Source organism: Acomys russatus, chromosome 14, assembly GCF_903995435.1.
Source record: "Acomys russatus chromosome 14, mAcoRus1.1, whole genome shotgun sequence".
NCBI classification, from domain to species: Eukaryota; Metazoa; Chordata; class Mammalia; order Rodentia; family Muridae; genus Acomys; species Acomys russatus.
The window spans coordinates 51,938,082-51,959,804 of record NC_067150.1 but is presented as its reverse complement, the minus strand read 5'-3'; the positions used below and the strand labels follow the sequence as shown (position 1 = coordinate 51,959,804).

The 21,723-nt window shown below is 48.6% G+C and overlaps 1 protein-coding gene across 2 annotated transcripts; it reads right to left on the bottom strand.

Moving 5' to 3' along the window:
• Window positions 1–895: 895 nt before the first annotated feature.
• Window positions 896–21,427, bottom strand: Larp6 (La ribonucleoprotein 6, translational regulator). Of its 2 annotated transcripts, none has more exons than XM_051156586.1 (3): window positions 21,116–21,427; window positions 8,691–8,898; window positions 896–2,434 (listed from the first exon to the last, which is right to left on the bottom strand). In XM_051156586.1, the coding sequence occupies exons 1-3, from the start codon at window positions 21,313–21,315 to the stop codon at window positions 1,367–1,369; spliced, it is 1,476 nt and encodes a 491-aa protein (XP_051012543.1). In that variant the 5' UTR covers window positions 21,316–21,427; the 3' UTR covers window positions 896–1,366. The 2 variants fall into 2 exon arrangements, with proteins under 2 accessions (XP_051012543.1, XP_051012542.1); XM_051156585.1 differs by having other exon boundaries at window positions 897–2,434; window positions 8,691–8,901; window positions 21,116–21,426.
• Window positions 21,428–21,723: the final 296 nt, after the last annotated feature.

The window sequence follows — 21,723 nt, the reverse complement described above, 5'->3', positions numbered from 1 at the left end:
TAACAGCAATGAAACCCAGAGAGAAGGAAGCGGAGCCTTTTATGCAGGGCTGGCAACATTCCACATGACTGTGCAGCAGAGCATGTCCCAGGGGTACCAGAAGGCGAGAAAGTGTGACACCAAGTCACAGCATAGGAGTGAGAGGTGTGGGATCTGACTGGCAGACGTGGGGTCCTATAGCTTTGGTCACCCCCAAGGGTTCTCACACTAGCACCTATCATCTGCAGGGCTTTTTAAACTCCAGGACCTGGGACTGGGAAGATGGCTCAGAGGTGAAGAGCACTCGTGGCTTTTCTAGAGGACCCGAGTTCAGTTCCCAGCATCCATCCTGTGAAGCTCCAACCTCATCGGATCTGATGCCCCATATTGGCTCCCACAGGCACACACGTGGCCCATATATGTAAATTAAAAATAAGAATAAATCTCAACCATCTCTGGCTCTTCCTTCCACTTTGGCTGGAGCTGAGCCTCTCACATTTTCGAAACTGGGCCCGACGTTCTTCTGGAGACAGGACATTTGACACTGAGCGATATAAACGGTTTGCGACCAACACCAAGAAGTAACTCTATCAGGGAGTTACAGCAAAGACATTTTGTAAGGATGAGGGGGCACCTGTCTGCAAAGCACACATCCTTGGAGGAAAAAATCTTTTAAAAACACACACACATATCTCTGAGGCCTGGAAATGTGCATTTCTAGCAAATTCTCAGGTGATGTCAGTGCTATTGATCTGGGATGCTGTGGAGACAGCAGGAACGATGCTACCTCTCCAGGGAGACTCAGCAGCGATGAGACCAGGGCTGCTAGAAGCCTCCGGGAGAGTTCAGGAGTGTCCAGGGGATGCACCGTGGGGTAGATGGAGGAAATACATCTTTATTGGGTTCCTTATCAAAAGGGTATGGGGTATGGTCTGTGACCTCAGATATTGGACTTCCGGTGGGTGTTTTATTATTTATTCATTTGACAGGAAACAGACACTCAGTCCTATAAGACACCACTCTATTGACTGAAGGATTCACCATTGAGCAAAACTCCTTTGTGGCTTTAAGAGGAACCCCCCTGCATGGCCTGCTCAGTCATTACAGGAAAAAGCCAGTCCCGCATTGCTAGATCTTCCCAGAAAGCCTCTGTCCCACAGCCTTCAGAGCCGTCACACTCACACATCGTTCTCAGCCAGAAGACGAGCCTAAAACCATGGCACACTGGACAAGTCGTATACTTTACAAATATATAAATTAAAAGGTCTAGATGGATACAAAAGCTTTATAAGGGGACCGAACTCCATTCTCTGTCATGCTAGCTATTTGTGAGGACCTGAAAAGCAAAGATTGTTTTCAGTGGAGCTAGTACTAAAAATCGAAGGCGTTATATACAGGCTCGGCTTCTCTCATGTCCGCCATGGAAGCCCCTGGTGTTGTCAGGGCCTCTGGGCAGCCTCAGCACCCCCACAGGTAACCCATCTGCCGTCTGCATCTTCCGAGACAGCAGGGGACTCGCCCCTGGACTTTTCTCCTGAGTCCCCATTTCAGCTTGGCGACGTCTGCGAACCCAGGGGCTGCCCGAGGGAGTCACGCTGCTGTCGGAAGAGTAATCCATGCACTTCCGGAAGATCTCGGGGCTGGTGCTGAAGCTCAGTCTACCTTCTTCAGCCAGTGGGGATTTTCTGGAGACGCCCTTGCGCTGTGCCAAGGGGCTGCTCCAAGGGCTTGAGCATGGGGAGGCATTTGGGCTCAGAAAAATATTCTGGTGGCTAGAAGGGCTGAGCTTGTTGGTGGCCGCATGTCGCCGGCCAGCCATAGGAGAGGTGGGATTGCTCTCAGGGTCAGAGGAGCTGTTGGCGGAAGACTCATCCCCCATGTACTGAAGCTCCTCCACTCTCTTGTTCAGGGACCTGCTTAGGTGGGTACCTGCCGTGGGCTCGTCGTCATGGTTTTTATCTTTGAGGGGTTTCTTTTTCGGTGGCTTCATCCCAATCAGGACAGCCTTCATGTTATCTCGGCCCTGAGATTCAGTGACCATGAATTCATGGGCTTTAATGGCTGCATCCACCTCCTCGAACTCTACGATGGCGCACTCCTGGTTCCCCACCTGGCTGTAGCGGCTGCTGATCCTCCGGATGTCGGGGGGCAGCTCTCTCCCGGGTTTGAGGATCCTTACGGATGAGATGACTCCAAAAGTTCCGAAGAGCTTGAGCAGTTGTTCCATCACCTTTTCCTGCACCCTTCCGTTTTTGTGGGGCGTGGCCTGGGCCCACAGCTTAGGAGACAGGTGGAGATCGTACACCAGCAGCATCTTGCTGGGGAGGTTCTCGTTGGGGAACAGTGGTACAGGGGTGGTCCTCCTAACCTTCCGGCGGTCCTCATTCAGCTCCAGGGTGACTGAGTACTTCAAGGCATGTGCGGTGGTCCTCCAGTCCCGTGTGAGGTGTTTCACCTGAGGAACACAAAAGCGGGTCTGAATGGTACTTCCTCTCTTTGTCTATATCTGTGTATGCTCTGTCCTCCCTCTCCCTCCCTTGCCTCTGTAACATCCATGACTAGAATCATACCTAGTACGGGAGACACTCAAATACCAGTTAGAGAGCAAGTAAATGAAAAATTTCTCCAACCACTTCTTCAATGGTTTCTTTTCTTTAAAAGGTTTTTTGTTGTTGTTGTTGTTGTTTTGTTTGTTTGTTTTGTTTTTCGAGACAGGGTTTCTCTGTGTAGCCTTGGCCATCCTGGACTCACTTTGTAGACTAGGCTGGCCTCGAACTCACAGTGATCCACCTGCCTCTGCCTCCCGAGTGCTGGGATTAAAGGCGTGTGCCACCATGCCCGGCTCTCAAAAGGTTGTTTTTTTTTGTTTTTTTTTTAATAATAAACTTTATTATTAAAAAAAATTACAAGAAAAGAAAAGAAAACAAAACATAAAACCACACACTGAAATTTGCCAGACCCTAAGTCTACGTATCTCTCTTGTTGTTGTGTTTGAGACAGGGTTTTTCTGTGCAAAATAGCCCTGGCTGTCCTGGGACTCTCTTTGTAGACCAGGCTGGCCTCGAACTCACAGAGATCCGCCTGCCTCTGCCTCCCCAGTCCTGGCATTAAAGGCGTGCACCACCACACCTGGCTAAGTCTATGTATCTTAAGACACAGTGGGAGGCACCATTCTGAGGCTGTGGGACTTCACACTGGAGCTTATGACTCTACTATCAAACGTATTTTGTGCAGTGACCTATCACCAGGACGGAAAATCTCACGGCAGAGTTAGAAGTGCAGCCAGTCAGCTTGAGATCCTGTTTCCTAACTCATGCCCGTCACCTGCATCAGTCTTGCCTCATCTAAAATTCAGCCTTTCTTGCTCTCTTTAATCTTTGTTCTCCAGTCGCATGCACGTTTGTTTAGAAATATCAGCTATCCTGCATGTCAGATAGTTACATTATGATTCATAAAAGTAGCAAAATTACAGCAGCACAATAATTTTATGCGTGTGGGAGGGGGCGGCCACGACAACATGAATTGTATTAAAGCATTAGGAAGGTTGAGCCACTGCGCTAGGGACTACAGGGTCTGACCTGCAAACTCGGGCAGAGTTTCTACTGTCGTACAGCGTTCTACTGCCCAGCTCCGCTCCACACCTACTGTCCAAAGCTGAAGCTGAAGGAAGAAGGGCTGGGACTGTAGCTCATTGGTAGAGCCTTATGTGCACAAAGCCCTAGGTTCCATCCTCAGTATTTTCAAACAAAACAAAACAAAAATAAAGAGGCAAAAGTGTGGGTGGAGGCGAAGTTTGGGCCCCATGTACGTAACAGGCTGAGAACTGCTGCTTGAAAACAAGGCTGTTACACACGAAGCCCCGAGCTTCACCTCCAAGCACTAGTAAGCTCTGGAAAATTATTTAGTCTCACAGTACCCAGTCTCCTCATAAGAGTACTAAAAATATGAAAAATGCCTACTTCGCAGTGCTGTCACAAGATGAGCTGAGGGGTTGGGGAGACAGCCAAGTGCTTCTCACACAACACGAGGACCTGAGTTTGACCCCCCCAAACCCACGTGAAAAAGCCAGGCAGGGTGGCATGTGCTTGCAATCCCAGCAGTGTGGAAGCAGAGAGGCTTGCCAGCCAGCCACCAGCCAGCTTAGCCTACTGGGCTAGTTCCAGGCCAGGGAGGGACCCTGTCTCAAAAAACAAGGTGCTTGGCTTCTGAGATCTCCACCTACCACATATCTGCACTTACATGTGTGTGTGTGTGTGTGTGCATGCACACACACACACACACACACACACACACACACACACACACAAAATATAGAGACACATTTGCACACAGAATTTGAAACCGCATTTCACTCTCCAAGAATATTAATTAACGCTGTGCTATCACTGTTTCAAACCTCTGTGTCCCAAGGAAGTTTAGGGCAGTGCTGAGGGCTGAATACAGAATGCCAGGTGAGCAGTCTTCTGTGAGCTACAGCCCCAGAGCAGATTTGTTGTTGTTGTTGTTGTTTTGTTGTTGTTTTTTTGAGACAGGGTTTTACTCTCTAGCTCGGGCTGGACTCAAACTCATGATCTAGGCCCCCAAACGCGGGGACTGTAGTGGTCACCCCCGAATATGCTACTACAGTGAAAGGATTTGGAGAGTCTGACAGTCTCCGATTCTGTGACTTACAGTTGATGATGAGGACCTCCCAAAGGTCCTCTCTGTAATCTCCCCCCAAGAGGAACAGGCGCAGACACCACGTGGAATTACATTGATTTGGGCCTCTTGAAAAGTGGTGAAGCAACCCCTCCCATGATGGAAATTGTGCATATTGGTGCAGCAGTATATGAAAAGCTATATTTATTTCATAAAATGGCAATTTTGCAGAGGCCCACTTCCAGAGAAGGGCATGCTAGGGAGATGAGTCACCCCAAGAGTTGGTGGATGTGGGTGGGGTGTGTAACCTGAGCCTGCAGGGAGGAATCACCCATAATCCTCTGAGGCCCAGGCCTGTGAGGAGGCTGAGGAACTCCCAGTGCCCCTGGACCTCCAACAGAAAAGGCACAGAAAGCAAGATGAGGAGGCTCGCTACCTGGGCAGTGCAGGGAAAACCTCTGAAGAGCTCCACGTCCTGACACACTGCTGGAGTGTGTGCACTGTCCACTCTGGCTGTGGCCTCTCACTCTTAGCAGGGAAAAACCCCAGGTCACCTACCCAGAGTGACTGGGGTGGTCACTATGCCACAGAGAAGCAGACCTGGGCCTATGGCTGGATGTCTGGTGAGCAGTCAGTCAGCCAATCAGTCAGGAACCCAGAAGGAGCTGAGATGAGTGAAGGTCCCTGCAAGGTTGTAGGAAAGCCAGGGCTTGGCATGATGGCTCCATTGTAAAAACAGCTGGGAAAGGAGCATGCAGGAGAGGCAAAGCCATCCCTCCTAAGCCTGGAGTCAGAGCAGGAACCATGTGCTGCCATACCCGGGAGGGTGAGGAGTAAGGGAGGGCTATGCTCTACCAGAGGAGAGATGCAGAGGACTGAGGAACACACAGAGGCAAGAACCAGGTCCCCTGAGAAAACTTGGCTACTCTCTGGCCACCTCAAGTCTGTTTGTGATCTTTTAGGATGTTTCCAGGCACCGCATGAAGAAAAGGAAACAGGCATTGGAGAGCTGGCTTGGGGGGGGAAGAACACTGGCTGCTCTTGTAGAGACTTGAGTTCAATTCCTAGCACCCACATGATGGCTCCCACTACTCACTCTATAGAAACTCCCAGCGCAGAGGATCTGACACCGTCCTCTGGACTCTGAGGGCACTGCATGCACATGGCACATATACACGCACTGACACGCACATCAGATAAAAAGTAGCTTTCTTTTAGGGAAACAGACAAGGAGGTTTGGCCTTGTGCAACCTCTAGAACTTTATGAGCCTGTCAGGAGCTCTGTGGGATGATGAGTCGCCCTTGCTGTCAGCCTGGCTGGATTGGGAGTCCCTTCAGAAGCACACATCTGGATGTGTCCCTGAGGCTGTTCCCATGAAGGTTTAACCATGGCCGGAGGATGAGCTCCAAATATGGGCAGCGTCACCTCGTGGTTGTGGTCCTGACTGAACAAAACAGAGAAAGCAAGCTGGGCAACAGCACTCATCTCTCTGTGCTAACTTCCCCTGTTCCCCACTGTGGGTGCCATGTGACCAGCTGCCTCACACTCGTGCTGCCATGCCCTCCTCACGATGAGGCAGTGCACCCTCAACCGTGGCCTAGGTATTTTGTAACCGTGACAAGAAAAGGAACTATCACTTTGCCATCTCTCTGTATTGGTTGCCTTTCTCTGACATGTTTCTCATCATAATTAGCAGGGAACTTTCTAGAAGGAAAAGACTCTCTGCTCTGAATTTGGGGGGTGTGGATCTGGGGGTGGCCACCTTGAGGCTGGTTTTGAAGAAAGAATGCTCCTGAGTGGGTCTGTACGTGGCAGATATGAAAGGAAAGAAAACCAGGGTGACTCTCTGAAGTCAAAGGAGATCACAAAAAGGAGACTGTGCAGAGGATCCCACTGACTTTATATATATATATATATATATATATATTATATATATATATATATATATATATATATATATATATATATATATATATATATAATGGCTTTTTGAGACAGGGTTTCTCTGTGTAGCCTTGGCTATCCTCGACTTGCTTTGTAGACCAGGCTGGCCTTGAATTGAGAGGAGATCTGCCTGCCTCTGCCTCCCTGAGTGCTGGAATCACAGGCGTGTGGCACCCGGCCCGGCTTGGCTTATTTTACTTAAGGGTTCCCAACCCTAGGACTATTTTTCATGTCAGAGCTTGTTCTCTGGACATGGAATATTTCTTCTCTCCTAGAGCTTGCAAACTCCTGTTCATCTTCCAAGACCATGTCCCAATGTCACCACTCCCAGAAGAATTCTCTGGTCAGCTGGACCCCCAAGTATCTTGGCGCCTCCCATCAGTTTGCCTGTGGTCCCCTGTAGCATTTCATAGCTCCTTTATCTTGTGTTCAGCTGTAAATGTTTCAGGGAAAGACGGAATGCTGTGTTTGTTTTGTATCTCATGTAGTTAACACAATGCTCATCAAACACAAAGAATAATCTGTTCGGTGAATGAATAATGAAAAGAAGAGTCAGGCCGGGTGGTGGTGGTGCACACCTTTAATCCCAGCACTCGGGAGGCAGAGGCAGGTGGATCGCTGTGAGTTCGAGGCCAGCCTGGTCTACAAAGTGAGTCCAGGACAGTCAAGGCTACACAGAGAAACTGTGTCTCAACAAACAAACAAACAAACAAACAAGCAAGCAAACAAGAGTCGGAGAAGAAGGCAGAGTTCACCAGGAGCCGGGCAGAGAAGCGCTCCAAGATACAGGGCTTCTCTCCGATGCTTTCTGATAAAGTGCAGAGACATCTTGGCCAGGACCCACTCCTTACACAGACCCACTCCCTACGGAAGGGGTTGTCATCCCAACTGGTTAGCCAATCCTCTGAGAGAGCCACGCGTTTAGGGCCCACGCTCTACACCTGTCCACAGCAAGAACATGCAGTCTCCTGCTTGGCTGCCAGTGAGCCCTGAGCACCTATCACTCTGCTACGCAGGGTTCTCCTTGGTGTCAGGCAGGGCAGAGCATGCTGGGGTCACGAAGGAGGCTCACCTCCCTGAGTTCTGTGTGGCCTCTCCCATCCCATACTGACTCAGCTTAGTGGGTGGAAAGCTTGAGTGGGTGTCAAGCAATTCTAGACCAACAGGCATCTCTCAAGGCCTCAAGGACCCCCTGTTCTGGTGTAGCAGCCTCTGGGCATTCATGTGTCTGACAAGAGTTCTAAAACTTTACTGAGAAGAAGTCACAGGATTTGTTAATAGCCACCAGTTGACATTTGTCCTAGCTCTCAAGACCCTTTTCACAACAAGTAAGTATATTCTCAAGAATGCTCTCATACCCTGTGTGTGTACATGCATGTCTGTCTGTGTCTGTCTGTCTGTCTCTGTCTCCATGTCTCTCGCTGTGTCTCTGTCTCTCTCTATATCTCTCTGTCTCTGTCTCTATGTCTCTCTCTGTGTCTCTGTGTGTGTACGTCTGTCTGTCTGTCTCTGTCTCGATGTCTCTCTGTGTGTCTGTCTCTGTCTATCTTTCTCTGTCTCTGTCTCCATGTCTCTTTCTGTGTCTCTCTGTGTGTACGTCTGTTTGTCTGTCTGTCTGTCTCTCTCTCTCTGTTCACATGCTTGCATATTTGGGGACCAGTGTCACCCTTGGGTACTATTCCTTTTAGGATCTATCCACCTTGCTATTTATTTGCTTATATTCAAGACAGAGCTTCTCCTTGGCATGAAGCTCTCCCAGCAGACTAGGCTGGCTGCCCCTTTAGTCCCACAGATCTATTTTTACCTCCCCAGCTCAGAATTATAATTGTGGAACCAAGCTTGTCTTTTTTCCTGAGGTTCTGAGCATCAAATTCAGGTCTTCCTGCTTGCATGGTAAACACTTTATGGACTAAGCTAGCTCCCTGGCTCCACTAACTCCCTTCTCTTGATATTTTTTCTGTTTTTTTTTTTTTCCAGGCCTGCCTCACATTTAATTGAACATTTTCTAGGCAGGGGGCCTGTGGTAGGGGGGGTGGGGTGCAAAACAAAACACCAAAAATACTTAACACCACAAGGTCCACACCCTGGAGATGCCCTGAGCAGCCTTTGAGAAGGCAGCCAGCCTCACCTTCTTAAAGGAGGTGAGCAGCTTGACGCTCACATAGCCCAGCTTGTTCCTCCGCACGTGCTTGAGCAGGAAGGCGTCCTTCTCCAGGTTCTCATCAGAGAAGTAGAACTCAATCTGATCCACCAGCTTCCTGATGAGCTCCTCATCCGGGACCTTCCACTCTGGCTCCACGTCCTCACGATCGTTCTCCGCCCCGCTTGTCGTAGCGCTGCTGTGGCCAGAGGGAGACAGTGAGTTAGCTGCTGCTTGAACCGTCGCCCCCCCCCCCCCCCCGCCAAATCCATATATCGAAGCCTCAGGAACATGTGACCTCATGTGGCCACTGTGGATACTAACATGAGGATGAGCCCATCGCAGAGCAGGACAGCCCTGACCCCAGGCAGATGAGGGTCCTGGTAACAGCCAGGAACTTGGATACAGACACAGACAGGGACATGTAGGATTAAGGTGATACACTGGAAATCAAGGAGGCTAGGACAGAAGCCTGCCAGGTCATCCCCCAGCACCTTGATAGGGAGCAGGCCTCGTCTCTTCTTCCTCCTCTCATTTCTAAATGCACATATTCTCCAAACTTCTATCCTTCAGTATACATTGGATCTTATCTGACCTGGACCCCTCATTTCAGACTTGCAAGATGATGATACATCTCTGTTGGTATATACACCATCTAGCGTGCACTTGGTTGTCATAACAACCCTTGGAAAATAAACTGACCATCTCTGAGCTGACTTTCTCAAACAAAGTTGGTGACATGACCATAAAATGCTCGGAAGGGTCTGTCCTCAACCACCTGAGAAGTCAAGTTTTTGTTTTGATAAGTAGAGGAAGATCTTGAAAATAATAACAGAGGGCTGAGGAGAAGGCTCAATTGGTAAAGTGTTCACCGCATAATTATGAGGACCTGAGTTCGGACCCCCAGCATACAGGCAAAATGCCAACAGATGGTAGTGCCCAGCTGTGGTGCAGAGACCACAAGATCCCTGGGTCGTTGTTCAGCAAGGCTAGCCAAATTGGTGAAGCCCAGGTCCAAAGAGAGGCTCTGCCTCAAAAACGTAAGAGAAGAGGGCAATTGAGGAAGATGCCAATATTGACCTCTGGCCTCCACGTGTATACATACAAACACATCTGCACAAAAGTAAACTTTTTTTTAAAGGGGGCATAAAAAAAAAGTTACACCCTCTGCGGATGCACAAGTCCTGTCTTCCCTCCCCACCTTCCAATCTCCAGATGTGTGTCTGCATCTTAGGGCCTGACTTGGAGCCCTGGGCTTTCCAAACCCAGCTGTGCCAGAGATCATCCATACTTGCCATAAACAAAAACTTGGCCCGTTATCTGGCTCAGGAAAAAGTCTCCTCCTTCATGACTATGTAAGTGACAGCCACCGAGGAGTCCAATTCAAATGAGATGCAACCCACGCTCAAGGGTAGATGTTTGGAGGATGTGAACAGTTAGAGATGGGAGGAGAAAGAAGAGACGGAACAGACAGATGAGCGGGGATGGATCCAGAAAGAGCAAGTCACCTATGCCTGGAGAGGAGAGGTTATGGAGAAGGTGGACAGCGCTGTTAAATCCTGTGGCGAGGTACCAGAGGACCAGATGCAGCATAGGAGTCTGTGCAAACATGCTCTGGAGGGGTGTCTCTGGAGGGGTACTGCACAGGGGAGGCCTGGCTCAGCTCCATCTTCCCAGACCCTTGTCAGGTGGGAGACAGAGTGCCATGCAGGGAAAAAGCAGACACAGCTGGCCTTGGGATGCCCAGGGCTTCCGGCTAGGTCCTGTGAGACAGAGGCTTCACTCACTGCCTTCTCTCCACCTTGCTTTGTTTATGAATTTACCTTTGATTAGGAACCAGCCTCTCCAGTTTGGGAGGAGAACTTCCTGGTCTGCCCTCTCTCTGCGTAAGCCATTTGTAGTAAGTTCTATCGTTTGTCAATGCACCAGAGTCCATCCAAAAATCTCCACTGGCCAGCACCATTCACCCCATCCTGTCCTCTGCTAACTGACATCTTTTATTGGTCCGGCTCAGAATCCCCAGGTGTTTACCATCACTTTCACTGGCATAGTGTCTGAAGACATCTCACTATAAAACGATGATTGAGAGTCACTTACATCCCATATGGCTTCTTCTTCCAACGTTAAAATCTTTAATTTACTGTTGGTCTTTACTAGCCCCCTGTCTGGCTCTTTGGGGATTTTCAGACAGCGTTTCATGTAGTTCAGGCTAGCCTTGAACTCACTATGTAGCCAAGAATGACCTTGAGCTCCTGGTCCTCCTGCCTCCATCTCCCATGTGCTGGGAAGGCAAGTATGCACCACGAAGCCCAGATTACACAGTGCTGGGGACCAAGTCCAGGGCTTCACGGGTGCGAGGTAAGTATCTTGGCAACAGAGCCACTTCTCAGATCTGTTTGCTTTTGGGAGTACATTTAAGATGGCTCCTTACCTCACTGGTATTATTTTAATTGCTGCTCATTATATGGATAGGCCCTGTATCATCCTACCTTGCTGTCTCTCCTTGCACTCCTAACCCTCCAGATTTGAGCAGAAGAACTGCTACTCCATTTCGCCACAGTTCATTACGTCACTCTATGCTGCAAAATAATATTCCAAGCACGGTCCAGAGATAGATATGAAAGTTGAAAGACAGTCTGTTTTATTATTGTGGCTATGTTAACACACCCCCTGTGGGGCAAAGTTATTTGCCAAGACAACATTAGTTTAAGTGCTGGGTGGGGCTCAAATCCAGGGTCTTGGGCATACCAGGCAAGCACTCTCCCACAGAGGCACACACCCATCTCTTTTGAGATAGTTTTTATTTTTTGTTTTTGAAGCAGGCCATATAATATAGATAAGGCTAGCCTGGTGTCACTGTGTAATTCAGGCTGGCCTTGGATAATCCAGATCTTAGTGTCTCTACCTTATGATAAGCAGTGCTATGCCCCGCTAAGACTGTTTATTCTCTGCCCATGTCAAACAGTTGAGTGACCATCTGACCTGATAGTCTGCACTGATCCTTTTCCGTGTGCCATCTGTCTTTGCCTTTGGCTTTGATTTTTACATTAAGGGGGTGTCGCTAAGATGGTTAAACATTTGGTGGTTATTCACTCAGTACCTAAAAATAGTTTTTGATCCTCCAAACCTTCTTTGCACCTGCCTGTGTGTGTGATGTATGTTCGTATGCATGTGGGTACACGTGTGTGTGTGCTGGGTTTATAGGTGGGCCACCACGCCTGCCCAGCACGGATGTGGGGGTGCCGAGGGAATTCATGCCTTAAAGCAATCACGATGAAGGCATCAGAGAAACTTCCATGGCAAGACGTTCTACAACACACATACCTAACTAGAGCACTTCAACCCTGGAGAAAACCACAGCCAAGAGGGGCTTCGGGAGAAATGTCGCACAGCATAGGATGTGGTCCCCTAGGTGGGACCCCTAAAGTATTAGGGGAAAATGAACCAAGCCCAAACATAATCATCATCTTGTTAAGAAGTATACTGCAGTAATAGGAGATATTAATAATAAAGAAGCCTGGTGTGGGGCACATGGAACTCGCCGTGCTAGTTTAATAACTTTACTGTAACTCTAAAATGATTCTAAAATAAGCTTATTGAAATTATAAACGACAACAACAAAAAAGCGAATCACTTGTTAGTCACTTGAAGCAAAGCGCTAGCGTGAAAATTAGTTGGAACAGGTGCCAGGGACCATGGAGGTGCTAGTTTTGGTTTTGGTTTTGTTTTAAGTCAGTGCTTCGTGGGCTGGAGAGATAGATGGCTCAGAGGTCCTGAGTTCAATGCCTGGCAACCACATGGTGGCTCACAACCATTTCTACTGGGATCTGATGGCCTCTTCTGGCCTGCAGGTGCACGTGCAGATAGAGCACTCACATACATAAAATAAATCAATAAATCTAAAACAAAACAGTCAGTACCCTAAGAGGGAATTTACGGTACTGCATCCTCCAAATAAGAGCAGGATGCTCTCAAAAGGGAACTCTCTGGGGCAAGGGAGATAGCTCCGTGGACAATGCACTTCCTGCACAAGCATGTGGACCAGAAGCTGGGTCCCCAGCACCCCAATCAATGCCATGTTGCCTGAGTCTCTTTGCTGGTAGACAGAGGCTAGAAAACAGGTCTAAACTCAATTACCTTACAGATAGTGCATCTCTTTTTATTCTTGTATTTTCATGTATTTGCCAACCTGAGCCTTTCTATGGTTCTATCTTCCCACCTCCTACCACCTCCTGTACTGTATTTTGGGCTCCAGCCTCCTCCACACAACGCCACAGTAAGCACATACTGTGAAGAGGCCGTTATGATACACAGCTGTTCTGCGTCAACAGTATTACTGCTGACTGCCACACCGAGCGCAACCTGAAGCCCTTAGCCCCATATTCAGATGCCCTGAGAACCTGCCTGTCTCCATCTGGCAAGCTCGTTTCTGTTTACTTCCTTTTGCACCAAATGAACAGAAAGACCCTGTGCCACAGGCTTCCTCAGTTTACACCTTTGCACACGCCAATCCCGACTCCTTGAACAGCTTGCCCCCCATCACCCAGGCTCCTCAAAAGTGACTGCCCTCCTTTCCTAATGCTTGTCTGTATTTGGATCACAGCCCCTCCTGTGCTCATGTCATCGGCACTCTGAATCCTACACTGAAGGTAGGGCTCACACTGGCTTCTGTTATTCTAGTGCCATCTAAGAGGTTTGCGCATAGTAGGGGTTTTTAAAAAGTATTTGTAATATAAAACAAATAGGTTTCGTTGCGGTAAATCATATCTAGAGACCCTTTGTTGTTGCTCTTGTTTGTTTGTTTGTTTTTGTTTTGTTTTGAGACAGGATCACCGTGTAGCCTTACCAGTCTGGTCTTGAACTCACAGAGATTGACCTGCCTCTGCTTCCAGAGTGCTGAAAGGAAAGGTGTGTGCCACCATACCCAGCTCTCAGGAAGGATAGTTATGGTAACTACATCTGAAGTCCTCTTGAAGAGGACTTGAGGGCGTGGACGAAGCTCAGCTGGACGCGTTCTCACCTAGCCTATAGGAGGCCTTGAGTTTGATCCCCGCACCTCCTAAAGTGGGTATGGTGACACAGGCCTGGAGCTCCAGCTCTCGAACAGTGATGGCAGGAGAACCAGAGTTCAGTTATCTGCAGCTACCAGACAGTTCAGGCCAGCCTGGGTTATGTCCGGCTCAAAAACAAACAAACAAACAAAAAAAAAAAAGTAAGGTAAGTTTTAAGGTTTATATCTAAACGTTGCCATTCACACGAAACACTGCAATTTGAGAAGGTCTTTTGCTATGGCTGCAATTTGGTCATTTGTTTGAAATTGACACAAAGGGTAGAAGAAATAGGATAAAAACAGATGACTGGCTTCCAGGAGCAGCCCTCCAATATTTATCACTTTTGTAAGGGATTTTGAAGGGGAAAAAAAAAAAATGAGTGAAACCTCCCAAGCTGTTTTTCTCATTTAAAAAAAAAAAAATCTCAGACTAATCTGAGTGTGTTGACTCAGTAGTTAGTCCAAAGACATTCTGAAACAGGGAAACACCCACATGCACAGAAGGTCATCACTAGGCCTTGCAGGCCAGGAGAGAGTTTGTGTTCATCGTTGTGTGTGGGTGAAAACGATCTATTAGCGTGCCTGGGCCCCAAAGACAAGGACATTGATGAACAACAACAGGAGGGCATTGAACGTAAAGAAGAAACATCATGTATGAAAACTACTTCAGTTCAGAACTGTGTGTGTAGTGGTTTTTTAAAAAAAAATTCACTTGTACAATAAGAGAATGATTCAGAGTTAGTTCAAAAGAGGGGACACCAACGTGATTAAAACCACACAGACACCAGGAGACTGTAGGCTGAGGAAGTAGCTCAGTGGTAGAGCACTTGCCTAGCATGCACAAGGCCCTGAGTTCAATCCCCAGCACTGCAAAAGGACAAAACAAGAAATAACAGGGTTGAGGAGATGGCTCTGCAGCCAAGAGCACTTGGTGTCCCTGCAGGGAACACCACTGGGGAGCGCCAGGGAACCTAGCGCCCTCTTCTGGCCTCAGATGCCACCTGCACACGAGTCTGTCTCTCCATTTCTCCCACACACATTAAAAAAATGAATCTTTTCTCTTTTTCAAAGATAGTGGATCTTCACTGAGATATGCTGAAAACATCTGGATGTGCTCTCAACTTTGGAAAAAGTGTCAAAGGAGCCGTCATGTTTGAGACGCCATTGACGAAGGTGGTGTGCCGTACATGTGTGGTCCCGCCATTTCTCATATATTATTACAGACATCACAGGGAGCCAAAATTCTCCGTGTGGAAAAAAAAAAAAAGATAAAGGAAGTAAACAGCCAAGTCTCATGATGCTCAAATTGAATTACTGTGCAGATTGGTTTTTAAAAGCAGTCCCGTGCCTGGAAAGACCCTGAAAGTGATGGCGCCCTAGTAGAAACGAGCACTTTTAATTTTAGGTCTTGATTCCTAAAAACTTTCTCACTTGTGTTTCAAAACAAAAACAAAAACAAAACCCAAAAGCCTATGGATTCCTGTGGAAATGGCTAAATTCCATGACTGGAGTAGGAGAAATACAAATTATGGAGTTCCCTAAAGTGAGGGTGTGCTCAAAACGAAGCAGACACGTCCCCAAAGGATTCCACTGATGGCAACATGAGGGGGCACCCCAGCTACGTAATAGACACCCCCAATAATCAAAAATAGCAACTGTAACTAATTAGGACAAAAGAAATAGGTAAAAATCCACGAGGGAAAGTTTAAGTTTGAGGAAAGGCCTTTATTTCAAAGGTAAAATAATTAACGATTTCTTCTTGCCTCATTGGCAGGAGCCTCAGCCAATCCAGATGATGCGGCAGAGCTCTTTCCTGAAGGAGAGGGGCTGGCGAGGTGGCTCAGTGGTTAAGAGCAACTGCTCACAACTGAGTGTTAACTCCAGATCTGTGTGTCTGATCCCCTCTTTTGGCTTCCACGGGCACTGCATGTATGTAATGCACAGTCACATAAAATAACGAAACAAGAATAAATAATAAAAATAATGAAACAAACAAATAATAATAAAATAATGAAACAAGATTTTAAATTAAAAACAAGTATCTCTTATTAAAGAAAAAAAGACTGATTTAATGGCTTCGCTGCTGACTTTCACCAGAAATGAATACAAACTCATGCCCCAACGTTGGATAGAATGAAATATTTCCAAATTCATTTTACAAGTATTAATTAGTCCACTATTAAAGCCAGACAGGGGCACTACAAGAAAGGGAGTTACAGCCCAATACACCTGAAGGGCACAGATGCAAACAGACATATTAAAATTATTATTATCCAGTAATTAGAGTCGACCTGCAGTCCTGGCTACTTGGGAGGCTCCCCAGCTACTGTGATCAAGGTGACAGACCACCTGCACTTAAGAGTTCATCAGCCTGAGCAACATGCTGAGATTCCATCTCTTAAAACTAAAACAGTAAGCCAGGCAGTGGTGGCGCACGCCTATAATCTCAGCACTCGGGAGGCAGAGACAGGAGGATCGCTTGAGTCCAGCCTGGTCTACAAAGTGAGTCCAAGACAACCAAGGGTACACAGAGAAAGCCTGTCTCGGACCTGCCCCCAGAATAAGCAAAAAACAAAAGGGCTGTGTCTGCAGAGACAGCCCAGCAATTCATAACATGTACTTCTCTTGCAGAGGATCAGTGCTCTGTTCCCAGCATCCAGCAGAGGACCAGTGCTCTGTTCCCAGCACCCATGTCAGGCAGCTCACAACCGCCGGTAACTCTAGCTCCAGACAGATCTCACCCCCTCTTCTGGCATCCAAGAGAACCTACATGCCCATATACACACAACTAATATGAATTAAAAATAAATAAAAGTATCATCCACCACAATCAAACAGGCTTTATCCCTGGAGTGCAAGGCTGGTTCGACACATGGAAAAAAAAAACTGTGGCATATCACATTAATAAATGAAGGACAGAAGAAACACTAAGGCAGAGCTGTATGGTGGAGAAATGCCTTGAACCAAATAGTCACACTTAGCATCACAGATGGTGAGATGATGTCTCCAGAGGTGATGTGAGGAGGTGTCAAGGAACAGCCTGTGGGATACTCTGGCTGAAACATTTAGTCCAAATTCAACAAGCCCTATAGCCCCTAACTTCAGCATCTAAAGGAGTCTATGACACAAAAGAATAAGTTAATGAAATTATGAAGACTGATCTAAACGTGAGACATTTGAAAAAAATTTTCTGGCCTTATATTCTTAAACTATTAAATCATTAGCAAGAAAGAGGTTAAGAGTGTCAGATCAGGGCTTCTTAAACTTTCCCCTTAGCAACTCCTTTTTGCCTCAAAATTTTTATATGGCCTCAGATATACAGGTGTATAACTTAAATATTTATTGATGATAAACAATAAAGAAATGTACTTTAAAACAATCCCTTGGCAGCAATTTTTGAATTTTGCTTTGCGCACATGGGTATTTTGCCCGCATGTATGTCTGTGCACCATCTGCATGCTGTACCCACTGAAGCCAGGGGAGCCCTTGGAACTGGAGTGACAGACATTTGCGAGCTGCCACATGGGTGCTAGGAATCAAACCTCTGAAAGAGCAGCTGGCACTCTTAACTGCTGAGCCAATACTCCAACTCCCCAATTTATCGTTTATTGAAGACAAAACAAATTGGCCCAACAGTGAGGTGGACACGAGCGCGTTGCATAAGGAGCGAGGCCTTGGCTTCTATTTGGTACCGCAGGATGACGGGCATCTTCCACCTTTTGTTTTCGGAGATGACTAATACTTTGATTAATATTGTTTTCATTGCCAATGCTGACAACACTGCTTCGCATAAATACATAGTGCAAAGTAGCAGGAAGATGTCTAGAGCCGTTTCAGAAGCGACTGGAAGTTCTGCCAAGCCAAAAGGCATTTTAACATTAGCTTCGTGAAGCTCAAGTCAGCAACCCAGATAGTGATTTTTTAAAAATCAGCCAATCCCTCAGGAGCTGGAGAGCTGGCTTACAGGTTAAGGGTGTTTGCTGCTCTTCCAGGTGACCTGAGTTTGATTCTCGGCACCCATTTTGGCCAGCTCACAACCACCTACAAATTCAGTAGCAGGGGACTGGACCCCTTTCTCTGGTGTCTGTGGGCACTGGGACTCACGTATAACCCATAGCACAAATAAAAGAAAAATTTTAGAATTAAACAGTTAAAAATAATTTGTCTACAACAAGGGATGACTGGGAAAATATAGGAAGTCCATGTTCTTCATAACTAAGCCACCACGTTTCTATGAGCACAGAAAACTCTGTACACACAGCAAAAACGCAGCAATCAATACTATTCCACAGTGTCATATCTAAGCTGAGGTGTTTCTGGCAGCATTTGCTGGCATTGGGGCCAGTGGCAGCATACACAGGACAAACTGTGCACACTGTGCTCCGAGCCAAGGCTGTAGTGAAGTCACAACATGAGTGACCATGGCCAGAGACATGTGACGTTCACCATGAACTTAATTTTGGATTCACTTTTGGTCACTGTTTGTTCAGAAGCCTTTTGTTGTTGCTACATTGTTCAGAACATTGTCACATTTTGGGAGTAACGTCCTCTTCTGGCCTCCATGGGCACCTGCATGCCGGCGTCTCTCTCCATCTCTCTCTCTCTCTCTCTCTCTCTCTCTCTCTCACACACACACACACACACACATACGGCGTCTCTCTCCATCTCTCTCTCTCTCTCTCTCTCTCTCTCTCTCTCTCTCTCTCTCTCTCTCTCTCACACACACACACACACACACACACACACACACACACACACACGGGGAGTCTGGCTCAGCAGCTGTCTTCCCAGGTTCATCATTTTTAAGATGCTGAACTCTCCATCACCAGATTTTTCTGAACCAGCACTCTAGGCATATTCTGCCTGAACTGACCGCCTGCTGGTGTGAGGATAAAAGACGGCTGTAGAAGGCGACTGCGGGACGCTAAACATGGAACTTGACTGTTTAGATGATCTGGGAGGTTATATTAGGGAGTTTGTGCTCATTTTCCAAGTTGACAATGGTAATGTTCCCTGGGGAGTGTCCTTGTTAAGAGTGACAAGACGAAGGGACTCTGTGTATAACATACTTTCACATGGCCTGGGAGAGATCATAACACACCATGTTCATCTAATAAAAACAACACTATAACAACAGTAAGTGTTCATTTATTTCTTGTCCCCAGGTTATAAGCCAGCTATTGGATTAGGTACTATGGGTGTAGGAACGGGCTAAGACAAAGCCCCATGCCTTCAAGGGTCTCATAGAGGGGGACATGTGACAGTTCACCCTATGAGGTGAGTGTACAGGATGCCCGGTCCATTCTGTTGCTGCGCAGGGAGCCGCAGGCACAGAGCTCAGGGGCCTTCGAGGGAAAATGTGACTGTGGATCCTAGGACTGTGAAAAGTGTTAGTCTTAAGATGCGCAGAGTACCAAAAGCAACACGGAGGTGAGGGACACCTATCTAGCTCGCTCAGGGAGGGGCAAGGCTGACTAGAAATCCAATAGAGAATGGGAACGTGGGAGGGCAGAAACACGAAGACGCCCCCCCCCCCCGCCCGCCCCCCCCCCCCCCCCCCCCCCCCCCCGCAATCTCTGTGCTCAGCGAGACAGTGCCCCAGAAGTAAGACAGAAGGCAGCTATGGGCTGAAAAGATGAAGTAGGTGGGTGTTAAATCTTAAGCAGAATTGGGAACTGGAGCTCCTTCAGGCCCTGGGAGCTAAGATTATTCATAGAGGATAGCTGCTGCCTCACCAGGCTGGGCCCAAACAGGGGACAGTATTATCCTGTCCCTGACTGAATCTCCTCAGGCCCGACGTGTCTACCCAGCAGTCTCTGTCAGTTGCACTAGTCTGAAGAGTCCCAAAGAATTTCAGGGGTCAACTCCTTGCCAGTAGACATCATAAAGTGTGTCAGCCGAAGGCTCTATGATTCTTGAGCCACTAGAGCTGAGATTGAGGAAGGGTGACCCTGGCTGGAGTGACCAGTGCCCTGGGACAAGGCAAAAGGTCCCGGGGATCAGTTCCTCCTAGGACTCCAGAGAGAATCTTCCTAGTACCAAGAAATAAGTGGAGCCTTCACTTTGGCTGTTTGGGAGGGAGCGGGGTTTTTGCTGTAGTCACAAAGTCATACGGAAAGCAACGTGCAGGTATGTTGCATGACCTCTGGAGTTCTATGGTTCGGTGGCTGTTTTCACATACTCGTCATTTTTATCCTGGGCATAGAGAGAGCTTTTTGTACATATAAAGCCGGTACACTGACATTCCTGCCCTAAACTGTGAGACAAGCCTTTGCTCCTATAACAGCTGCCTCTGCTGATCTGGCCTGAAATTCTGCGTTCCTGACTCTTTTAACGGGCGGGGGGTGGGGGGGTGAGGCAGCTCCCCCCTCCCCCCGGCTTTGGCCCCCCAGTATGCTCCCATGCTGGAATTGAGCCCTCCTCTCAGCCATAGAGAAGGCACTTCCACAAAGCCGTCATAGCTGGCAGCCCGTGTACAGCATCTCGAAGGAGGGCTCTTACCAAAGGCCTCTTGGCATTCTCTAGAATTTGCTAGTGCCAATGTCATTTTCTCATCAGCTCCATATGGGATGTCTCTTTAACCGCAATAAGGAAACCATGATTGTGAAGGGCCTAAACATTAGTGATGAGTGTCTGGCCCAGAAGAAAGCTCACGGCCCAGGGGCAAGGTCAGACCAGTGCTATACCAACTACAAGTCACTCATCAGTGAGCCCCCGGACACAGAAGGCAGGCAAGCAGACAGGCAGACACAGGAACCCCCAGTCTGAGGGAGGCAAAGCAGCAAAGCCCTCAGCCATCTCAACTGAGGGGAAGAGCACTCTCCCCACCAGGAAATCACCCCTTCCTGGATGCCCCCATCAGCGTGTGTCAGCTGTGCCTGGCCTGCGCCCACCAGAGGCCAAGTGAAGGCACTGGATTGATGAGCAGAGGTGATGATGATGATGGTGGTGGTGGTGGTGAAGGAGAAGATTTTTTTAGGACCACTGTCATCTGCAGAAAGAGGAGCCTGAGCCTCAAGAGGAACTCCAGGCTGGGTCAAGTGTCTAGTGGGGTGCTTCTACCGAAAGGGGCGTCTCCTTCAGAAGTAGGGATGGAGAGGATGACCCATGCAGATCATCCTTTTTGCATCCCAGAGCACTCCCGCCCCAAGTCCAGGTCCCTCAGATCCCCACCCCCAATCTCAGAAGCCTTGTCAATCAAGAATCAAAACCTGCTGAGGGTTACGGTGCAGAGTGCCCCCCAAAAGCGGGTTCTGACTCAGTCTGCAGCCTCCGTGGCGGGCTGAGTCAACCCCTCTCCTGGCGAGTTGTCGGCGCACCGGAGCCACGGGTACCCCTGCCAGGCCCACGCCACCGCGCCTACCTGTGTCCGCGGCTTGGCTCCTCCTCGCTGGCGCTGCCCCAGCCAGGACTGAGGTACCGGGCTGGGTCCCCCGCTGCCCGCGCCGAGGTCCTTTCATCGTCCTCCTCCAGATCCTCCACGTCCTCGGCCTCCTGGATAGCGACACGGATCTGCACCGTGGTCTCGGGCCCTGGCAGAGTCTGGTCGCCTAGCTGGGCCATGGCTGGCAAGGTCCCTGCGCTGTGAGGCCGGAGCCCGTGATAGCGACGATCGCGCGTGGGTGGCGCGCGCGCGGCGGCGACTCGGCCCCGGGGAGGGACGGGGGGTCGCGATCCGCCCCACGCCGCGCCGCGGGCACCGCCCTGAGCGCTCGCGCAGGGACGATTTACCCGTGCTCACAGGCCTGTCCCGGGGTAAATCCCAGACCAGGTCCCTCCCTGCGTCCCGGTCTGGTGATGCCCCAGCCCCACAGCTCCCTCCTCCCTGCCGCGCTCTGGCTCTGGGCTGGACTAGCAGAGCCAGGCACAAGTCAACAGCTCCCAGGTTTGTCTCCCTGACATACTGGCCAAAGTGAGGGAAAACACAATGTTTGCCGTTAGTTCCTCTAGCATAGCCAACTTAAGGTTAGG